This window comes from Quercus robur, chromosome 12 (genome assembly GCF_932294415.1).
Source record: "Quercus robur chromosome 12, dhQueRobu3.1, whole genome shotgun sequence".
Lineage (NCBI taxonomy): Eukaryota > Viridiplantae > Streptophyta > Magnoliopsida > Fagales > Fagaceae > Quercus > Quercus robur.
The window spans coordinates 42,702,049-42,725,080 of record NC_065545.1 but is presented as its reverse complement, the minus strand read 5'-3'; the positions used below and the strand labels follow the sequence as shown (position 1 = coordinate 42,725,080).

The 23,032-nt window shown below is 33.2% G+C and overlaps 2 protein-coding genes across 4 annotated transcripts; one reads left to right on the top strand and one right to left on the bottom strand.

The window, feature by feature from the left end:
* The first annotated feature begins 8,989 nt into the window (after positions 1 to 8,989).
* Positions 8,990 to 16,214, top strand: LOC126709454 (cadmium-induced protein AS8). 3 transcript variants are annotated; one of them, XM_050409704.1, is made up of 5 exons: positions 8,990 to 9,303; positions 9,503 to 9,679; positions 10,266 to 10,512; positions 10,763 to 11,035; positions 12,168 to 12,677. In XM_050409704.1, exons 3-5 carry the CDS (start codon positions 10,272 to 10,274, stop codon positions 12,212 to 12,214), a joined length of 561 nt encoding a protein of 186 aa, XP_050265661.1. In that variant the 5' UTR covers positions 8,990 to 9,303; positions 9,503 to 9,679; positions 10,266 to 10,271; the 3' UTR covers positions 12,215 to 12,677. The 3 variants fall into 3 exon arrangements, with proteins under 3 accessions (XP_050265661.1, XP_050265663.1, XP_050265662.1); XM_050409706.1 differs by having other exon boundaries at positions 9,085 to 9,303; positions 12,282 to 12,677; XM_050409705.1 differs by lacking the exon at positions 12,168 to 12,677 and adding an exon at positions 15,720 to 16,214 and having other exon boundaries at positions 9,097 to 9,303.
* Positions 16,215 to 17,542: 1,328 nt separating this feature from the next.
* Positions 17,543 to 18,259, bottom strand: LOC126708542 (uncharacterized). The gene has a single exon (XM_050408326.1). It carries the CDS (start codon positions 18,257 to 18,259, stop codon positions 17,543 to 17,545), a length of 717 nt encoding a protein of 238 aa, XP_050264283.1.
* Positions 18,260 to 23,032: the final 4,773 nt, after the last annotated feature.

The following is a 23,032-nucleotide window of genomic DNA, read 5'->3' as shown; positions in this document are numbered from 1 at the left end:
GAACTCTTGCCAAATCTAGGAGAGATCTCGGCTGATTTGGCGGGAATCTCACCAATTATGGAAAATATTTTACCAAATTTGGTAGAAATCTCTTTACATCTCTTAAACGAAGCTTGAACAACTTATGGTGGTATTGAAGTCCAATGAAGAACAGTGGTGTCTATAGAGTTCAACAAGTTAGTTTCATTAGGTTTTCAAATGGGAAAAACTTGCCACTTCACTCGAGATTGTTGGGTTTTGACGGTAAGGACCCGCCATCGACCTAGCATTTGTACTGAGTGATGATCTTAGGCTTGGGTGACTTAAGGTTAAATGGATTTGTTGGGTTTGGTTTTTGGTTGGACAACTTTATTTATTGATGCCTTGGCCAAATAATAAAGAGTAATCATTATGAGCACTTGACAAATGTTCAAATTCTAACCTATATCTATAATAGAATGACCATTGTTTTTGTATTTCCAAAAAATAACCACATTGCTTGATTTTGGAATTAGTTAAATTATAATTACTTGCAGTTTCAACTTCGAAATGTTATAATTTAATTAAAATCACCAAACATGTATATATAAAGTTTAATCCCACATTGAAAAATGAGTGTGAGTTAAAGAGATTTAAAGTCTGTGCTGTGTATCCAAGGGTTAGGCCCTTTTGGATATACACTACACACCACTATAAGTTTCTTTAAAAAACTTCTCCCATCTTCCCGTGTGTGTGTGTTAAAAATACTTAGTATTCTAAAAAAAAAAAAAAAAAAAAAAGAAGTTTGAACACATGCATAGTGGAAAGCGGCTAGTGTATACTACTATAAAAAGATGGTTAAATTTCATGTTACTCTTTTTTAGATGATAAATTTTATTGTTTTTGTGAAAAAAAAAACTACATTGCTTGATTCAGTAAATTAGAACGCATTTATATCTAAACTATAATTACTTGTGGTTTCAAATTCAAAATGTTATAGTTTAATTAAAATTTAAAATTGCTAAACACGCGTTACAACTTTAAAATAATATATATTAAAAAAAAAACAAGTTTAAACATATGCATAGTGAAAAGCGGCTAGTGTATACTACTATAAACAAATAGTTAAAATCTATTTTATAACATTTAAATTTGGTGTAATTATCATGTTAATCCCTAAATTTTAACTTTTATCAATTTCATATTTAAAGTTTTATTGTTGTGAAAATAGTGCTTCCGACCACTATCATTAGTGGGATTGCCGTTGAAGTTCTCCTTATTTTTTTATGAACTCCCGTTGAAGTTCTCCTTAAAAATACATTGTTTAGTATTTATTTATAAATTATAATTTCGTTTAACAAATAAAATATTTATAACAAAAAAGAGAGAAATCTAACATAAACATCAGATAGTCGAATATCCAATATTCTAGGTTCTCACATTTTTATTTTCTCCTTATGTTTGTTTAACATTTTGAGGCAATAGTTTTTTATTTATTTATCCAAATAAGATATATAAGGGATTGAATTTCGGTTATACCAAAAATTAATTAGTATTTTAGTCTTATGATAAAAAGTAATCATCATAAAACAAACGTTATATATTGAAATTCTATTGTCTATAAGTAAAAAAAAAAAAAAATACTAGAGTTACTATAAAAATAAAAGTTAGAGTATTAGGGTTTCTATATTAGAATCTGGCCTCACCTCTATTCTTCCCATTTAAAATAAATGTGCATGTATTAGCATAGCCAAGCTTGCCAAGCAAAGATAAATAAATAAAGATAAAAATAAAAGAAGTGCTTAAAGGTCTCACATCACATGTGCAACTAGCTAGCAAATGAAACCTAGTAGATTATTCAAACTGAAATGAATGCGATGCACTCATTCTAAACTTGATGAATTGTAAACTTTTTGGCATTGCTTTTTTTTCAAAAAGGTCCTCATTATCTTGACCAATACTTGAAATTCCTGTAGCCTAAAGCTAAAATAACATCCCAATTCTTTGCCATGGAGATCTCTCTCTCTCTCTCTCTCTCTCTCCCGAACTAGCCATGCAGATGATTGGGTCAGAAAGCCATTAATAGTTGTATCCGAAACCTTTACAGCAACAGCTATACATGGGATTAATAAAATATTTACTCCATCCTTTCAGGTTGATTGCAATGCAATTTAAAGTAGCTCCTTGAAGCATCCATCTATGATCTCTGACGTACAATAGCCTTTTTATGGCCATTAATAATTTCCAAACTAACTAACAAGAGAACATCAATGTCAACATTGCATAATGAAGTTAATGCCACAAATGATTCGTTACCAGCTTAGTTACCAACATTGACTTCAATAAATTTACTCCATGGCCTTTGGCTGGAAATAAAAATAGTTCTGAGAGGGAAGTCACCATCAGCATTTTTTTTTTCTTTTTCGTTTTAAGAGTAGATTTAAATACATAATTGTATTTCAATTTTTGTGTTTAGAAAAGATAATGTTAAATGTTTGTATTTTAATTGTTAATGCAACTATTATATATATTGTAAAGGTGCAATTTGATCCACTGACAAAAAATGACTCGGACAGTGGCCCAATAAGCCCACCACAATAGATTTGTTAGAGAATAGGTTGGATATTGATCACTCAATAAGCTAAAGTTAATCACAATGAGATAAGAAGCAAATTGATTCTAAAAAAAAATATAAAAAAAAGAAGAAAAAAGAAAAGAAAAGAAGAAGAAGATAAGATAAGAAGCAAATGAAATGACTAGGGCAACAAATTATGAAGAAAAAAGGCTCCTCAGTCAAGCCCGAGAAATGTCTATTTTATATATGTGTATTTCTTTCTCACTTATATAAATATTTTAGTTCTTGGTTACAAAGTCTTCTCCTATCTTTTTCTTGATCCCCCCATATGGATCTTAATTTTTTTTTATTTTTTATTTATATTTAAACACAAATCATCCTAATCCTACACTTGGAGGGTTGAGATTGCATTCCTAGGACTTCTCTCTCATTCGGAACATACTAGTAAGTTTTTACCCTGCAATCTTAGTTGTGTCACCACTGTTCATGGACATTTTCTCATTAATGCAGGCAGGCGAGTGATTGTCTTGTATTTAATGCGGAGGCAATGGCTTCTACACCCCTCTCTCTTCATCCTTCTCATATTTTATGTCGAATCTACTTTCTTCTCTTTGTGATGTTTTAACTTTATGCGCCTCATACAGTTAATACTTGTCCCCAAGGTCCGAGGTGTTTCCTCACATGTATGTTTACCCATTTAAATCGGATTAGGGATCCTCATCTTCACATATATGTTTACAAAACCCTGGGCTAATATAATATACACCTTAATAAACTGTATCAAACTTCATACACGTGGTATATTTTATTATGTTCAATTGAAGGAGGTCATTCCCCGGTTACCCAAAAAAAAATTGAAGGAGGTCTTTAAATTTGCTCTTTAAATTTATATAAACAATTCTGCTGTGCTCGTATTATAGTGATCATGTGTACTCAGTACTCACTCCATCTCCATCAAGCACTATTATTACAACTTTAAAGGTTTCACTGTGCACAGATTATGACATATGCATGTTACATGTGTACTAATGGACATAGCCAGAACTATTCATTGTAAAGAGCAAGAAAATTGGAGGAACCAACCAACCGTGACTAATTAGGTACGAGTAGTTCTTTCTTTAGCCAAAGTTACTGCCAATGTCATCTGATCCTCTCAACTGCACCAGGTACAATCCGTAAACCGTATGGTCCAATCAGATTGCACGGGTGAGCTTACTTAGATCCGCCGCTGGTCAAGGAATCAACACTATTCAAAAATCCAAATTGGAATGTAGCAAAATCTTCCATGTATTATGTATAACAGAAAGATGTTCTAAGGGCATGTTTGCTGAGGAATCTTAGTAACATGTTTTCAGTTTTTAAACAATATTACACATATTTTTACATACTTTTTTATCTATACGTATTTCAAAAAAATATAAACAACATTACTCAAACTCCTCTACTAAACAGACCCTAAAAGTTATAGGGATATTTTTTCAATAATTTCACTGCAAAGTTTATCAAGTAATAAATTGATAATATAGGTAAAAATTTAAATAAAAACTACTAACATTTTACCACTTAAGTTTTGTTATAAAATTATTATTAAAACGTAACAATACTATTTAAAGGTATATTTTGATACTAGATAGAAATTTTATTTCTAATATAATCTAAATGTATGAGACTCCTTCTTAAACACTTGAACTCCAACCTTTTTTCCACACCTTACGAGCATTTATACACTATAAATTTACTATTAAAAGGTATTTGGTTCCCGAGAAGTGTTTAAATTTATTGTCCAATTTTTACTATAACCTCAGTAAGCATGGTCAGAGTAAAACCAGACCTCCTTAATGTGGTCAGACCGTCAGAGTCAGAAGAAAAATAGTACGGTAAGCAGACACTTGGCCACTGACTACCGGCTATGACCGGTGACTATACGCTTGGGGTTGTGTCTCTCTTGGGAAGAGAGTATGTAGGTAATTTTTTTTTAGAAAAAAAAAACAGAGAGAGATCGAGATTATTACTGGCTATTGTCGGTTGTCAGCAATGGTTGAGTATGAAGTGTGGGACTGTGGAGGGTGCTTTGGCAATGTGGGCAAGTGAAAGAGAGAGAGAGAGAGAGAGGTGGCTTTAACTTTAACCCACTACTGCCCTTGTCCTTAGCTTTATTCCTGGGGCTAACCTCTCTTTAAGCAAAGAATGCTTGGAATAGAGGGACAACCAAACCAACTCAATATCCTATATTTCTCTCTCTCTCTCTCTCTCTGACTGCCACCAACAGTGTTCTTTTGACACTGATATCTCTCTTTGTCTCTCTCTCTTTCTCTTAACTGGGTCTCTGCCACGTGTCAATATTTAGAGTGCCAAGCTTTAGATAAAGAGGGTTCTCTTACAAGATCTTCTTAAGCAAGAAAAGCATAGTCAAGGTCCAAAGCCACTTCCCTCCTCACTCCAATTAGTTTGCTTACGAGGCAAATTCAAAAAAATCATTACTTTAAATGCCACTTTGCTATTTTTTTCATCTCTCTTTATCTCCTCTCTATGTGTATATGTAAAAGAAACAACAGTGATAAGATATGAAAGTAATTTATTACTATTTCATTAAAATGGGACACACATCCCATCCCATCCCATCCATCCATGTGACTTGTAAGAATCAGGGACTAGTATCATTTTTTTATGAGCTTACTTACTAGAACATTTCCAATGATGTTTGTTTGATTGAAAGTATTTTAATTCAAATCGTTTAAAATTTTTAGTTCTTAATTAAGCTTATTGTTCATCTTAATTCTTTGTCTTTTTTGGGGTGGGGCTTATCTTAATATTTGGAATGCAAACCTTTCAGTTAGGGCCTTTTATATTGATGATTAATTAAGCTGTGCTTGTAGTTGACAAGGTAAGCATAATGATGAAGTTTTCAAAAAAAAAATTAAAAAAAAAAAAAAAAAAACCTGAATCTCTTTCTTTTTCAAGGGGAACAGAAAATATAGTAAAACAAAAGGCAAACAAACAAATTTATAAGAGGCCCTAGAAAACATGAAGGACATGTAGGAGATTAGACCACTTTTAACGTTAGGAATGTTCGGTTTTCAAGTTTATAATAATGTACTTTGAAAAGTGATTATAAAGACAATCACCGATCCTCTCTAAAGTAGATCTTCATCTCAATCCCCAAGTCTTTACCTATTTCCAATGTTTGATTGATTACTTTGGCTATTAAAATCTTTTGATTTTGTGTTTCAGATAAAAACATACTAACCCCCCCGCCCTGTTAAAAGAAGAGACCAACTGGACTGTCATACAAATATATGAGCTTTTAAGCATTATTCGTACACCCTACTTATTATGTTTGCATGAAGCTACTGTAGATACGTGTTTTCACTTAGCTTTCTACTTGCTAAAAAAAAACAAAAATTTATGTACTATTTTAGACTTACTAATCGATATGTTAATCACTGCAGGAATCCTTTTTGTTATGCTAAACTTGATTCCAAGGCTACCAAAGGTGCAGATACAAGCACTACAGGCCAAGGCAGGAATTTGATTGATTGAATAATGGCCAAGTAAGTATCAAACGTTTTTTTTATTTTTTTGTTGCCTTTCTGTTTCCATGTAAAAGGAAACGGTATTTTCTAAATACTCAAATGCATGCATTGGCATCAATTTGGTCTATATTATTTTTAACTTACAACCAATTTTCGTTAATCACTTGATAGTAAGAATTAAATTGATTGTTAGTTAAAAATAATATGGATCAAATTGACAGTAACTTTAAAATATAGGATATATAGTATGGTCTATATTAAATTTTACAACTCTAAAAGTATATAACTTGTTATATCATTTGAAATTCTAAATGACGTGACAATCTATATGTAAGTTGTCATATTCAAAAAATAAAAATTTGAATCATAAAATGGACAAAATGAACAATTTTTGAAATAGGGAGAATTCTATTACTGGTTAGACTCGTGACATTGGTCACACACCCAAAAAGCTTCACCCTTTGCAAAGCCCCCACCAAAGTTTAATGATTATTCTCTAAAAAAAGTTAATATCAAATATGAATTGAATTAAATATTCTCTCGTAGACAAACACTAAAACTTCATTATTAGCTAATTTTCAACAAATCAATAGAAAAAAAAAAAAAAAAAAAAAAATCCTAGAAGACTACAACTAACATGAAAGTTTACAAATTTCGAATCTTTTATCAGTCACTAAACACTAGTATCAAATTTAAATACACTTTTTACACACACCACCTCAACAGTAGCCCAAACGTACTACTCAAAATATGAAATATAAAATGAATGGGTGAGCTTGATAGTTCAGCAAAGAACAAAGTATCAGGTGTGAATTTTGAAAATCTTACCGTTACATTTCATGTTCCTTATGTTCTTAACATGCATATCAAACTCCATTCAAATCGGATGTTATATTTATTTTTTATACACAATTTTAGAATACAAAAACTTGAAATTTTAACATTTGTTTGATGACATAGCAATTAATTTTTGATCTTCTTGAAATTTTGCAGGCACGAATGATATAATAAGAACTTGCAATCCAACAGTTAGATTTTCAAAATTCACACTCAATATAAAAATATATGATAAGTTTGAAAGATATCTCCCCAAACTAGTTTGGAGAGAAACTTTGTTCTTCAGTAAATAACCAAAATCCGAACTAGCTAAATCATTTATTACATCTTTATAGATCTCCATGTAGGACTGATTTGCACGCAAAGAGCTTGATCCACACCCTAATGTAGAATAATGAATTATAAAATTTATTTACTCCCAAATTCCAACAAATTTCATTAAAAAAAAAAAGTTGTTACGAAAATCAAGGACAAAATGGGCTTTTTCCATTCTCAAGTAAATTAATTAGCTTTATACTATATTTCCCAAACTAAATAGGGAAATGCCCATCTTTTAAAACTTGATTTATGATAAATCGAGTTAGAAAAATTTTTTTTTTTTGAAACCTTATAGTGGCGTTTTAATGAGCCTATAGTGACGTTTTTTAACTCGACTTCAATAAAATCGAGTTATAGGCAATTTTTTTACCTATAACTCAATTTCATTGAGGTTGAGTTAAAAAAACGTCACTATAGGTCTTAAAAAAGTCACTATAGGGCCTAACTCGATTGATCATAAATCGAGTTTTAAAAGAGGGGCATTTCCCTATTTAGTTTGGGAAAGAGGGTATAAAACTAATTAATTTGCCCGAAAAGGGCAGAAGCCCATTTTGTCCCGAAAATCAATTTTAGATTATGTAGTTTCACATTTTTTTTTCCATGAAGTATCCTTTGAATTATTTTGAACAAATCTTGCACTAAGAGTCTGTTTGGTTGGAGGGGTGGAAAAGTGAGATAATAGAAAATGATGGGAGGGTAGAAAAGTAGGAGGATAGAAAATATTTTAATTTCCCTCATTTTTATTTAGTTGGAAGTGGAAAAGTGGAGGAATGAGAAAAGTGAGTTTGTGTAAATTTACTCATATACCCTTATTAAAAAATGATGTCCAATTAAAAAAAATGCAATCACCCAAATTTATTAAAAAATAAAAATCACATCTAGAAAAAAAAAATCATGTCTACACAAAAAAAAAAAATAAATAAATAAAAGAAAGCAAAAGAAAAAAAGAAGGAGAGAAGAGCAACATTGGACAAAGCCTGCCCCAGGAAAAAAAAAAAAAAAAAAGAGAAGCAATGTCCAAGAAAAAAAGAAAAGAAAAAGAAAAATAAAAGAAAGAAGAAGCCAACATCCAGGCCCAAAAAAAAAAAAAAAAAGCAATGTATTGGACTAATAAGCTCATGCGCAAGAAAACACATGGACCCCACCATCATTTTCCTTTGTCTCTCTTCCAATCAAATACTCTTCAAAAAGTTTTTTCTCCTCATTTTTTTTCCTTTTTTTTTCTATCCTCCCTAAAATCTACTTTACCAAACACACCGTAAAAGATTATAAAACCCTTACTTAGTAAACAAGCCATGCATACTGTTTGTTTGCCCATAAGTAAACATAGTACCTACAACAAAGAAAGAAAATAAGGACATCAATCATGCGAAACTCTTGAATGATATGATATAATTATTGGTCATCACAGTCTAAAAGATTAGTTTATTAGGCGGGTTAGATGCCTAACACCATACCAATCATATAACCTAGCTTTCGAACTTAAATCAAGGATGATAACAACGTTAGAATCTCCAATATCCCTAAAGAGGCACCAACACAACCCCACTCACTCGCATAGATTAACTGCCAAAACTCTGATTGGGAAGTTTGTGGGTGGGTGGGCGCAATCTCATCATGATTTTTGCGCAATATAAGAGGCATGAATTTTTGCAAAAAGAAATAAAAGAGCACGGTGGAAGTCTTTCATGCCCAAAACACTAAGGCATAGTTTTCGAGTGAAAAGTAGTTAGTCTTATTATGCTCGAAAATTCCTGACACTTGGGTCATGATTTTAGCGCAAATTAATTGCGAAAAAAAAAAAAGGAGAACTCGGTGGAAGTCTATATGAGGCATAGTCTAGTCTTCGAGCGAAAAGGAGTCTTGACTCTTATCTCATTAAGTACAAAAAATTCAAGATGCTGGGGGTCATGATTTTCACGCAAAATAAGAGGTCGAAATTTTTGCCCAAAAAAAGAGTTCAGTGAAAGTCTTTGATGCCTAAAACACTTGAGGGAAAGCTTTTGTGCGAAAAGGAGTCGGTCTTATGACATGTGAAAATTTCACAGCCTCAAGTCATGATATTTTTGCGCAAAACAAAGGGTTAGTTATTCTATTATAAATTCTTTATTTCCAGCGATAAAAATTACTATTTCTGTTATAATCTTGGTTTTGAGCGAGGAAGAGTCGGAATCCCATCAAAAGCTTAAGTAAGTTGGGCTTGAACTTCTTTTTGTTTGGGTCGAGAGTGGACTTGAACATCTCAATAATATTAATTAATACCAGTGCAATGCAATTCTAGGTTGGGCTTGTGGTTGTGGGTAGATAAGGCAACAGAAGTCGGCCTTTTTGTGGAAAGCCCATATACCACTACGGCTGAAAATTTGGGTCACTGTGTACAATTGTTTACAGCCTCAGCAACAAAATCTGCAGAGCCGGACCAGGAGAAAGACAAAATCTGCAGAACCACAATTTTACGGTAATCTACGACTACGACCTCTAATTTTAACTTACTTCTTTTTTCTGTTTCTGGGTATTATGTGCTTTGGTTGTTTATTCTTTATTCTTAGCTTTTTTTGTACTTTACGTTTTGCTAGTACATTTTAAGTGGAGCATATGTAATGGAAAGTTTGAAGCTCATGCATCAAATTGCACTAAAGTTTTTGAATGGAAGTATGAAAAATTAATTGATGGGTGTCATTGTTGCTTTAATATGCCCACTTATATCAAGGGCTAAGTCAGTAGAGAATTTGTCAATTTTGTCAGTACAATTTGAGCAATGAATTTTTTTTGCTTGCTTATCAAAAAGGAAATAAGTGCAATTTCTATAAATTGCAATAGCGGTTTATTTCATTTTGCTTTACAAAATTAAAGTTAAGTCACCCTTTTAGACACACGTTTTTTCATATGATTCTAGGACCTTAAAAATAACCACATGATTAGTTCATATGGCTGAGTAATATATGTGGAATTGATGTAACACTGATTTTTATATTATTGAATACACGTTATTGTTCTTCGAAAAATTCTTGTCAACCACATCTCCTTGTTATCTTCCATCTCAGGTCCTAATGATTATTAAAGGGGTATTCAGAAGATATGAAAGATGGAACCCTGTGCATCCAACATCTGGAGCCTTTTGGGGCATGGGAATAGGCATTGGTTGTGGTGTTGGATGGGGCCCTGGTTTTGGCCCTGAGGCAATTGGTTATGTTGGCTCAGGCTGTGGTGTTGGATTTTGTGTTGGTATAACTCTGGTTGGTTTTGGCATTGGCCTACCTGCAAATGGCCTCTATGAAGTTCCTTACAATGGTATGGTATTCATTTTGTAATTTAACCATTTCACATGCTACATTTTCTATCAGTTGCTTTGCATATAAGGATGATTCACGCTGTTCTTATGCATTTTGGGAAACATAAACACATCATGTTTAATCTGCCTGGATTTTAAGTTGTGAATGTGTACCTTGTTGATATTAATGTTTGCATGTGTCTGTCTGAGTGAAGGATTGTAGTATTGATTCTTGAGTGCAAAAGCTTGATCAATACATTCTTTTCCTAGCTGTTATGGCTGCAGGAAGTGGTGCAATGGAATTAGCCCGTTCTAGTGGTCTTGTCACGAAAGATATTGTAGGGGATGGCTGGAATAACATTGCACCTCGCATCTCTGGTCTGCAAACAGAAGCATATAGAAGATTCTCTAGCTTTAAGCAGAAATGTTGCTCGGACAAAGAGTTTGATTTATTTGACAGGAAGAGCAAGCTGCCAGCCTTTACTAGGTCTATTTCAGAAAGTTTAGGAACATTTGGTGGTCGCTTCTTCCACCCTCGCAAAGGTTAGCTAACAAATGCAAATTGAGTTTGTTGTAATTTTGAAAATATTAATATTTTCTTGTGAATATAGCATTGGTGCTACTAAGTGGTTTAGGTTGATTTATCATATGATTCTTATATATTTTTTTCTTTCCTTTTTTTGGTTGGGGAGGGGTGGGGGTGTCTTGGAACTGTCTTACGCTCTTTTCAGAGTTTTTCAACTATTAATTCCTCCTTGTTTTGTAGATATTGTTACAGTGCTATTGATGTGAATGTTTCTTGTGTTTATACGCTTGCTTGTAGTTTTTGGCAATATTGACTTCCATAATTTTTACCATGATAGTTTTGAAGAAGCTAAGATGAAAAAAAAAAAAAATGAAATTCTATGGTTGTCATTTTTTACTCCCTTTAGGATCTTCCTTAAGTTGGTTTGAAACTAGGCCTCTTTTAGTTGATATCTTTGAGAAAAAAATTTTAAAAATAAAGTGATTTGATGAGTTAAGAACAGTGTGGTTGTTTGTTAAAAGGTTCTTATATTTTGGTCCCACCAATTAGTTTACCGAAGACATTTTTAGCTAATGGTTTTGAGTATTGAGTACAACTATACCTGGCAAATGCATTAGAAAAGTAGGAAACTTCTTACTTAGCCAAAATAATCTACTTTTAGATTTGAAGTGATTCAAGGAGCGCAAAGACAATTTTATTTTAATTTGGTTTATATAATTTTAGAGTCAAATATATTTTTCTCTTGGTTTGTTCACTGTTATTCTAGGTCTTCTTATCTAATTAAGTTTTTAGCATTTTATATAATTTCTTAAGAGTTTTGGGACTATGCTTGGTTGTTGTATTTAATTTCCTAGAGTTAAGGTTGTTTTCGTTAGTAAATAATTGGCTTTGATCCAAGTTAGTTAGGATTGGAGTTTAGTCCTAGTAGTCTATATAAGCATGCTATTGTAATTGTATGGAGACTGTATGATGAATCAAACTTCAGTTGAAAATTTTCCAACAGCTTAGTGCTGATTCCAGTTGACCCTAGGTGTTCATTCTTAGCGATTCTATGTTGCCTGCTTGGTACCGATTCCAAGCAGACCTAGCTGCTGATATATGGGTTTATCTTATTTCCACCCTTTATGCAAACCCTGCTTTGTTGTACAGTGATCACAGCTGAACATGACATGAATAGGTGGCAGTCATGGTGGTGATGATGGTAATTATGGTGATAAGATGAACTGATGTATTTTCTTTTTTATTGGATTTGGATCCGTCAAGACTGAGGGGGCTCGAACTCGCAACTTTCGCCTGGACAGGGGCGGTGCTCTGACCAATTGAACTTCAAAATTCTTGGAGGCAGTGGTTTGTGATTTTGATAATAAGAATGGGTTATAATTGGTGACATTTTGAAAGAAGTTATGGGTTGATTTTGATGACTTTTTCTTTTTATCAGAGTTGTATTCATAGTGATTTATTATTCCTATGATGTGATTGGGTGTTGGAAATGATTGTAGTGGGTTGTCATTACCATAATGGTGGTGGTGATGGTTAGTGAATTATGATAGAGGTGACGATAGTGTGGTGGTGTCAAAGGGACGTTTGAAAACTCAGTTGTTATCACCCCAAATCTAATGCCTACTATCAATTCTTTCAATATATGTTGGATTCTATGAACCAAGTGAAAGTGAAAGTGATATGACAAAGATCCATACATCAACTACAGCCACCAGTTGTGGATTGGATTCCTGGATATTTATTTATTTGTGTGACTCATATTCTTAGTTGTATTTGTATTTTAAACATATCACATAGGTAAATTCTCAATCAGTAAACTAGCATAGCAAAATTCAGATCAGACCTAATTCATTCACCCAACAATTCACAATTCACATTTTGAATGTCACAATATAAGATTTTACAATTTAAATTTAACCAATCTGCCCATAAACAAGATCTCCTCTCTCTCTCTCTCTCCAAGATAACCCTGTAGATTATCAACAAAATGCTTTATCTGATACCTGGAACTGACCCCCAACAGCTCTATTAAACCCAGTTAGAATCTTCAGGGTGTGAGCTGCATTCTTCGCTGCAAGTTATAAACCAGAATTAAAAAGACATGGTCAAGATTTGCTCCATTAAACCCGGACCTTCTATGCCTACCATGTTCTCAGGAAAACCTTTGATTCATGTTCTCCATTTCTACAGATAACTTTACGCATTGATTTTGATGATTATCTCCTCAACCAATTTCCTCTGCTAAAAGGTGTCAATGGTTGTCTTCCTGTACTTCCTTGAACTTAAAGCAATGATTTTGTAAATGTGTTTCTGGAATTGGTGAGGTGTGGGTCTACATAGCTGGTTGGAAGAGTGAATGCAGTGGTGATGGGGGCAGCCATCCAACTAGCAATGAGAGAGTGGATGTGTTAAAAAAAAATGGTGGTGCGGATATTTGTTGATAGTGTGTCAGATGGAAGTGGTTATGGTATATCCAAAGTGGTTTTGTCATTGGTGACCTATGACCTTGGTCTTGTCCTTTTGTGTGTTGTGTGGTCATTTTTAAGTGTTTGGTCCAATGTTGATTTTGTAATTTTGAAAGGAAAAAAATTTCTCCAAACTGGGTTGGAGAAATTTTGTCCAAACTGCTAGTTGGCACTCTCTAAAATAAACTGTGCGTTACTGGGGCATGTAATTCTCACATGACATTTTAGTAGACTTGATAGAATAACCTCTGTTAAGTCTTATCACATTCTGCTTTCGTGTCCTCCTCCTCTCTCCCGTTTTAAGGTCCATTCACCTGCCACCAAGAGTGCATGCAATCATTCCCAAAGTTCCAAAAAGAAATGAAGAAAAAAAATCGCTTGCCTTTCATATTTTGATGTCATCTAGCCACTTCACTAACTCATCCAAATCCTTATTTGGGCTCCCTCCTTTGATAGCATCCAAAGTTGCATCCCTAAGCTTCTTGACTCAGACTCTTTCCAGTCTAGTTGCATCCATTAACTCAACCAAAAGACTCAATGGAGCACAGCAGTCCTGTTTAACACATCTCAAGGCTTTCACTCAAGTACCCTACAGTCACCAAGTTAAGTAGCATGACTCCATTCCCCCTGAATTTCAAATTCAACCATTAACTTAGGTTAGATCATTGGTATATAAACTGGTAATCTGAATCTGAATAACCCAAAAAAAAAAAAAAAAAAAGAGTGAATGCAGTAGTGGTGTGAGAGGGCGCGGGGTGGGGGAAGAGGAGTGTTTCAAATTTGGTGTCTCGGACCCTCTATACGTCTAAGAATTGAAAAGACTACCAAAAAAAGGAAAAAAAAAAGGATCATTATAATCATTACTATGACCCACCCATCAGTCCACTTAACCTTTTAGAAGATGTGGGGGATATCTTTTGAAATTGTTAAGAAATGGCCCGTTTGGATTGAGGGGGGTAGGGAGAGGGAGTGGAGGGGGAGTAGAGTAGAGTTGGCTGAAAATAGGCTAATTTTAGTCCAACTCTACTCTCCCTCCCTCCCCCTCAACCCAAATAGACCAAAAGTCTTTATTTAATGTTTGATTGGGGAATGCACGTGCTCAAGACTTAAAAAGGAAAATGCTGGCGTGGATTGGATTAGAGCTGAAAACCGATTTGGGCACGAGTTGTTTTTATTTAATGTTTGATTGGGGAATGCACGTGCTCAAGACTTAAAAAGGAAATGTGATGGTATTGGTGAGAACGGATGCTGGCATGGAATGGATTAGAGCTGAAAACCAATTTGGGCATGAGTTAAGAAAGTCTCATCTCCCCTATCAAACATGTGAGGAAAAGAAAGACTCTCAGAGGTTTTGAGGTGATGGTTGTGATGATGATGAGATGTCGTTTAGGATGGTTTGGGTAGTGGGATTTATTCCAAGTGTGTGTTTGGATGAGCTCATTTTCATCATCTTATTTAGTTGTACCTTGAAAATTAATAAATTACAGTTGTACCTTGAAAAAGTTGATGCTTTAAAAAGCTATATATGCCCTTTGTAGAAGAAATTAAGCTGAGGCAAATGGATACTTAAGCACGGTGGTTTCACCCTGGGTTGAGGAGGCTGTCTCATCTACAGTTTGGAGGTTAACTAAGGCTACTTTGTTTAACTTATTAAAAAGTCATGTAAGAATCACATAATGACACGTGGTTATTTTAGAGGGTGCCACCCATGGTTTGGAGGAAATTTCTCGAACCTAGTTTGGTGGAAAAATTTGTTTGTTTTGAAAACCAATGCAGGATTAAGAGGGTTGGATAATGACCATGAATTACTGTGATAAAATGAGTTCAAATGCTTGTGTCCTATTTTTTTTTTTTTAATTTTAAACGAGAGCCAAGAAGCACCATTAATATACAAAATGCTGTAGAAGTAATATGAATTCAATTCACAAGATAGTAACAATAGGCGATAGACCTTACTACTTTTATATATGTGAGAGAGAGGCTTACCTGTAACCGCATACTCATTTAAAAAATAAACTGATCAACTGCTTATTATCAGTTGGCAGGCACACATCAAGAATAGTAACAGAGTAATCATGACTAGTGGTCCAGAAAATACAACTTCCAAATCTGCTTATGCCCTCTAGAGTGATAGAAATTTTAAGGCAAATAAGATTTATTAGATTCTCCTAAGCGTACATGTGTTAACTAGCAAAGTTACAGGGTTTTTGACTCAGTTATAAACTTATAATGACAGGAAGTGGCTGATTGTGAAGAGCAAGCTTGGTAGTTGATTGTCAAGGATACCATTGCTGTACATTCTTCACACGAAATCTGCATAGGAATTGTTATAGCTTGGTAGTTGATAGTCAGGTTTTTAATTAGCATTACATCATTGTGAAATTCATATTCGAGGAGGGGGAATTACTCACAAGCTTTCATATTCGAGGAGGAGGAATTACTCAAACTTTGGTGTGGAGTCTCAAACAGGATCTTAGAGATTTAGGCTTGCATTTTCTAAACAAAACTTTTCACACAGTTTAATCGTTCATTGAATAGACATATAGCCCCATGCGGCCAACTCCCCACACCCCCCCCCCCCCCCCCCCTAAAATTTGAGTTGGCAGAAGAGTCTTCTTTTAAAACAAGAATTGGCTAGCTGGGGGCAATTGTTATAAAGATAATGTACCTTTTTGTTTATTTGATTTCATATTTTATAGTAGAAATTGCTCTTGTAGTTGTATTGGTTAAATTTTTTGGATCATTTATGGCTTGGAAGACTTTATTGGTTCTATTAGATATTCTTATTCAAGTTGGTAGATAATTTGGATTATATTGCAAATGAATTTTAAAAAAATCTTTACCACGCAGATCATAATGGATGAACTTCATTTTATGAAATATTGTTATCAAGTATATTTTTTATTTGAATTACGAAGTTTATATATATATATATATTTAATGTATTTTTTTAATATTAAACTAAACAGCAATTATATACTAATTATATACTTATTAGAGTTTAAAAGATAATAAGCTTTCTTCACTCTTGGATGGACCCAGATAAAAAAGCATGGATAAAAAACGTTTTCTCTAACTATGCATGTTCACTCTATATATGAAAAAATTACTTTCAAGATAGATTTTCACTTTTATGGGACATAAACATTCTAAGAAAGAATATTGTATTAAAAAGACACAACATTTTTTTTAGTTCCTTTTATTGCACCAAAGGATCACTAGAAAAACTCCCAATAAGCTTAATTGTAAAAACTATTTCGGGTTTTTAAGAAAGTTCTCACAAACAAATAATATGATTGAAGAAAATTAAAAAGTAAAATAGACACAACCACATGCAAAGGATAGAAAACTAAGGATTTATGTGGTTTGCCATGGATCTATGTCCATAGGTGACAATGAAAAGAAAATTTCACTAAGAATTTAGGGAGATTACAAAAATAGTACAAAGACACTCCTAACACCTAAGCCGCAAATGCACCAAAATAATTCTCTCTTAAAAATATAAAGTTTAGGTTGTCACTAATTATCACAAGAGCTAGCTAAATATTTATATAAGGATAAATACTAGTACATAGCGGTTGTTGCAAACAACCGTACACACATTATTTGCACTAAAATCGTGATTTCAAGTCACGATTTCAATTCAAAAAACTAGTGTAAAATAAACATTACTCTTTGTATAACACCTTGGTTGGGTGAAGTGCCGCACAAGTAATGGTCAGTTTGGAATCTTTGGATTGAAAGAGAGTAGAGTAGAGTAGAGTAAAGTAGGCCGAAAATCTTATGTTGAGTTGAATACAATCAACGCAATCTCAAACTACAAACTCAATCCGTTCTTATTTATGTCTATAGTAAAATGTTTTTCTAAAATAAAATAGAGAATAATATTTCCCTTCATAATTTTCTTATTGTATAAGACTTCATATTCAAAAAAATTGGGAAAAAAAAAAAAAATCCCACGCATAGAAAATTAAGATATTTTCGAATTTTAGTTTCTCCATGATTTTTCGTGAAAAACAAAAAACAGCATTAGGGACAGGGCGTAATATAAGATTACCATCAACGTAAATAGCATTGCCTAGGCAGAAAACCTAGTAAGTTTCCATCACCAGTGGTGGCATTGAAGGCAACTTTGAGATGCACACAAGAGTATAAAACAGCGCTAGCTCCATTTTCTCTCCACGACGACAACGCCCACCTTGAACCATGGCATGCAACCGAAGCTCTTATGTTGAGATGGAAGCTAACATTCCCATCTTTAAAATCCCTCCTTATCTCTTCAAGTATCGACTCTCCCCAGTACCATTGCTCTCCCTCCTCAAACTTTGCTTCCACCAATTTCTCTTTCTCCATCCCCAAATGGATGGCCTTATTAACAGTTGTGGTCGCAAGAGTATACGGCTTTTTGTAGAATATGATGACCTCAATCCCTCCTAACACAATGTTCCAAATCTGGTTTGGGTTCTTGAAGGTGAAACCCACATCATATTTGGCTGTTAACGAAGAGTTGGAGGAGACGAAGGTGGGTATGGATAGAGAGTTGAGCCAAAGCGTAGGGCTTCGTGGTCTCGGCGTGAACCACATAATGGTGACGACCAAGCAGCCAACACTGGTTAATACACCCAATACGGCAGCTAAAACGAAACCAACTCTATATATCCTACCAGCTTGAGCTTCGTTTGGTCGCGTTTCATGGAGGTGAGCGTCATCATCATCAATGTTGTAAGGGTGAACTTTTGCTATTTCTGTAACTTTTCTGGGACCCAAAGTTGCCATTTTTTTTATAAAAAAAAAAAAGGAAAAAAAAAAAAACACTCAGAGAGAAGCAAAAGATAGAGAGATTTTGCAAAATATGTTCTTGTCCATTGGTATTCCATGAATATCTCTGAACATTTAACAAAAGGCTGTTCATGCAATGCAACTGTTACGTGTGTGTATATATATATTATATATATTTGTTAGAGATTAAAAAAATTTTGTTAACAAATGTTTTGAATTATATCAAAACGATTAGGGTCAAACAAGATTCACGAACGTCCGTTTACCTTAAGCTGTGGGGGCAATTCTTGTTCTAGAAAGTGCTGCAACAGTAACTACATTTTGTTAGAAAGAGCGTTAAAAGATTTGAATGTTTAATCTTAGTTATGGCCTATTTGGAAGTTTAGAGAGGGAGAAGAGTAGAGGGGAGTAGTGGGGAGGAGAGTAGAGGGGAATAATTCCCCTCCACTTTGTTTGAATATTTTTAAAATTAGTAAGGGAGAAGGGAGTAATTAGTCCTTCCCCTTATTTGGATATTTTAAAAATTAGGATGAAGATGAGAGGAAATGATTAAAATAGACAAATTTACCCCTATTTGAAAATGGACTTGCAACATTGGTCTATTATTAATTTAGAAATAGTAAATTGGGAAATTTATCTAGTCAATAATTTATCTACTTTACTCTCCCTCCAAATCTCTCTAATTTGGGGGAATTAAAAATGAAGGGTTAGAGGTGGTTAAAACCCCTCCAAACCCCTTCAAACTCCTCCCCCTCCTTCCTTATAAAATTTTCAAACAAGGTAATTGAATTACTTTCCCTCCTTCTACTCTACTCTCCCTCATTTTTTAAACTTCCAAACAGGCCATTAAGGTCTAAGTCTTTTGTATAACTTTAGCCGAGATCATTGTTTATAATCTTACTTGGAGTACAAACAGAGTAGTTATAACCTTATAATTTGTAAAGAGTATAAAGAATAAAGAAAGCAATCACACACGCTCTGCATATGTAATGATGCTTTTTTTTTTTTTTTTTTTAGTTTAATGTAATTTTTTAATTTGAATTTATCTATTGTTACTAAGGTTACATATGAATAAATTTTTAAGAAATTAAAATTTAAGATTTGAAATATAGTAAATTGCTGGATTTAGTGTGTGCTAATTTTTAGGAAAAAATGTATCAAACGTGCATGAGATATATTTAAATGAGAAATGCAATGGTGTGAAAATGTTGTAAAATTGTTGTGGACGTAGCATTTCTCATATTTAAATAGAGAGTGTGCTAATTTTTAGGAAAAAGCTTCTTTGGTAGTTTTTTTATTTTATTTTTTATGTTGAATTTTGTTGAATTACAATTTTAACCCTATTTTTTATTTTTTAAGAATAAGGATTATCCAATTAGATTAGGGGTATTTTTGACATTTTCTGAAGGCATAACTAAATTTCTGAATCCTCTTAATATATAGAGATAATAATCCATCTCATGGTAGTTCTCAAAGACAAACAGCGTTAATTCCACATTCTCTCTCCATATTTTCTTATATAATTTATGTGGCTTCAAAGCTATTGATGCAAGAAACAATAGCAAAATCATTTTAGATTTTCTGTTGTTTATTTTTAAACTCTAAACTAGAATTGTATTTAAAATTTAAATTTGACTTAGATGATTAGTATTGGTGGTGCCAAATTGCCAAATTGCTATTTTTAACAATCAATATAAAAAAAAATATAACAAAAATAAGGCTGCATCAGTGGAGCTATTGCTAAAAATTTTACCACTTGAGCTACAGTGCACTGTAGCTTAAAGTTAAAGGTATAACAAAAAATTATTATTTTATTTACTTTTCAAATTTATTCAATTCATACATTTTGTCCAATTCCGTTAAAAAAAATGCCATTATGTAATTAACTAATAAAACAATTTTTGAAAAAATTTTATCACAAAAAAATCTATAAAATATTTTTATTAATTTTATAGATTTTTTGATGTGAAAATAATATTTTTTTAATGGAATTTTTTTTAACAAAATTTGACAAAAGACTTTAATTGAATAAATTAGAGGATTCAATTGAACAAAAGTAAAGTTAAATGATTAAAATAAATTTAAGCTAAAGTTAGAGGGTGGAATTTGCATTTTATCTTAAATAAATTATATATATATTATTTACATAGGAGTACTTCGAAATAGTCCTTTAAATACTATATTTTTATGTTTATCAATAAATTTGTAAGTATTAAGAAATTGATGGCTCAAGCCCACTAAGAACAGTGATGCATTGTCCCTCAAATCAAGTCTACACAATAGTATTTTTATAGAGAGTGGGAAAATAGTTATAGTGTAAATTTGGGACTAAGTTCAATTCTAAAGCCGAGGAATCTGAAGTAATGAAGAAAAACAATTTAAGTAGCAACTGAGGATATTGCGGTCCTCGAGTGAGTCCGAGGACTAGTTCTTATATATGAATGACACAAATTCTATACCAAATAATTCATTGTTCACTTTCTTGTTTTTTCATCCTTAGAGAATAATAATCCCCCTCTAACTGAAAGGTTCCCATCTCTTATATATCCTTCCTCTTTGCACCTAGCTCTCCACTTGTATGCCTCAAGGCTTTTCTTAGGTCACTTGTCCCATCAGAGTTCTGCTGAAAGTGGTAGAAGGGGCTGCTAGCTACGAAACTACTGTTCAAGTGTCATTTCCTCATCAATGTAGCTAATAAGGTTGTTGTAGTGCATTCAATGCGGTGGGGGAAGGTATACCATTTACAAGAAGCTTCCTTCCACCATCTTGGCCCTTTCCATGATCCTTTTTTTTTATCGAAATGGGTTCTCCCAAAGTGTTATCTCGCATCTTCCTCCCTTCTCAGGTCGATGAAGTCCTCAGGTCGGATACACTTTTGCGGGTGGAACTGTACGATACTTCATGCTCCATCCTCTTCGTCCTCGAACGCCCTACAAATTTTTTTAAGAAAAAATAGCACTTTTAAAGTTGTAATAATACATAAGAAAGTAAATTGACTAATACCATAATTTATATGAGTGTACCATATCGACCAATAAACCACATAATTATTATTTTAAATTACTTTTAAGTTTTAAGAACTATTACCTCATTTGTCCCTTACATGACTACTTCCACAACAAATAGATTATCAAGCAAACGAATGAGAAACTGGACGACCTCTTATTGTCATTGAGGACTCTTTTTTCTATCATCTATTAGACTTGGGATATGATGGTAACCAATGGTGGAGTAAGGAATTTATATTTGGGAGACCTTTTTTTTTTTTAAGATTTGGGAGACCAAATTAAAATGTGGCAATTCAATCATTTATGTACCATATATTATGTTATATATAGTAGTAAAAAAAAGAAAAAGAAAAGGCAAAGGTGTGTCTAGTGGTTTTCAAGAGTCAAGACCTCATAAATCCATAAGGTCTAGAGTTCAAAATGCCTAACCAACATTTTTTTTTCCCTAAATGATTACTCTCTATAATAATTATATAATGTGTGCGGAGTAGGGGGACTACACATTCTTTGGAAAATAATCAAAACCTCAAATAGCTTTGGACACTAACATTAACAAAAGAAAATAATAATAATAATAATAATAATAATAATATAATGTAAAAAATTATAAACATTTTCAACATGCAAATAAAGTATTTTATAAATTAATATATGTATAACAATAAGGTGGTAATCAAACTTATTAGACATGTGATAAAATTGGAGATGTAGTTACACGTACTATTCTTGATTTTCTTAATTTGGGTCTTATCCCGCCTAATTTTAATGAAACCATATTGTTCTTATTCCAAAAGTTAAGGAACCAAAAACGGTGACTGATTATAGGCCTATAAGTTTGTGTAATGTGGTGTTTAAAATTGCTTCAAAAGCTATTGCAAATAGAATGAAGAAACTTCTTCCTTCCATTATTAATGATACCCAAAGTGCTTTTGTGCATGGAAGGTTAATTACTGATAATGTTTTAGTCGCTTTTGAAGCAATGCACCATATTAACCAAAAGAAGGGAGGGAAGATGGGTAATATGGCTGTGAAATTGGATATGAGTAAGGCCTATGATAAGGTGAAATGGCTTTGATTGGATAAAATTATGAATAGGTTGAGGTTTGATGAGAAATGGAGGAAGTTGGTCATGCAGTGTGTCACAACAGGTACTTATTCAGTAAGGATAAATGGGAAACCAAAAGGGCATATTATTCCAAATAGGGGTATACGTCAGGGTGATCCTTTATCACCATACCTTTTCCTTTTATGTGCTGAAGGTCTTTCTTCTCTAATTAAGAAGGTTGTGGATGATGGTGTGATGGAAGGGTTAGTAATGCCAGGTGGGCCCTAGACTTTCTCATTTATTTTTTGCTAATGATAGTCTCATTTTTTGTAAGGCTTCAATTGAAGAGTGTAACTCCCTGCAGAGAATTCTCACTGTATATGAAGAAGCTTCTGGACAGCAACTAAACCATACAAAAACCTCTTTATTTTTTAGTAGCAATACACCAGATGACATTCAATAGGAGATAAAGAGTAAGTTTGGGGCACAAGTGATCAGACAACATGAGATGTATTTAGGCCTTCCACCTTTAGTTGGCAAAAATAAGAGGAATTCTTTTAATGCCATAAAAGAGAAGCTTAGCAAGAAACTAGTGGGGTGGAAAGAGAAAATGCTATCTAAAGCTGGAAAGGAAGTGCTATTAAAAGCTATAGCTCAAGCCATTCCCACGTACACAATGGAGTGCTTCAAAATTCCACCAACAAAACACAAAAAAAA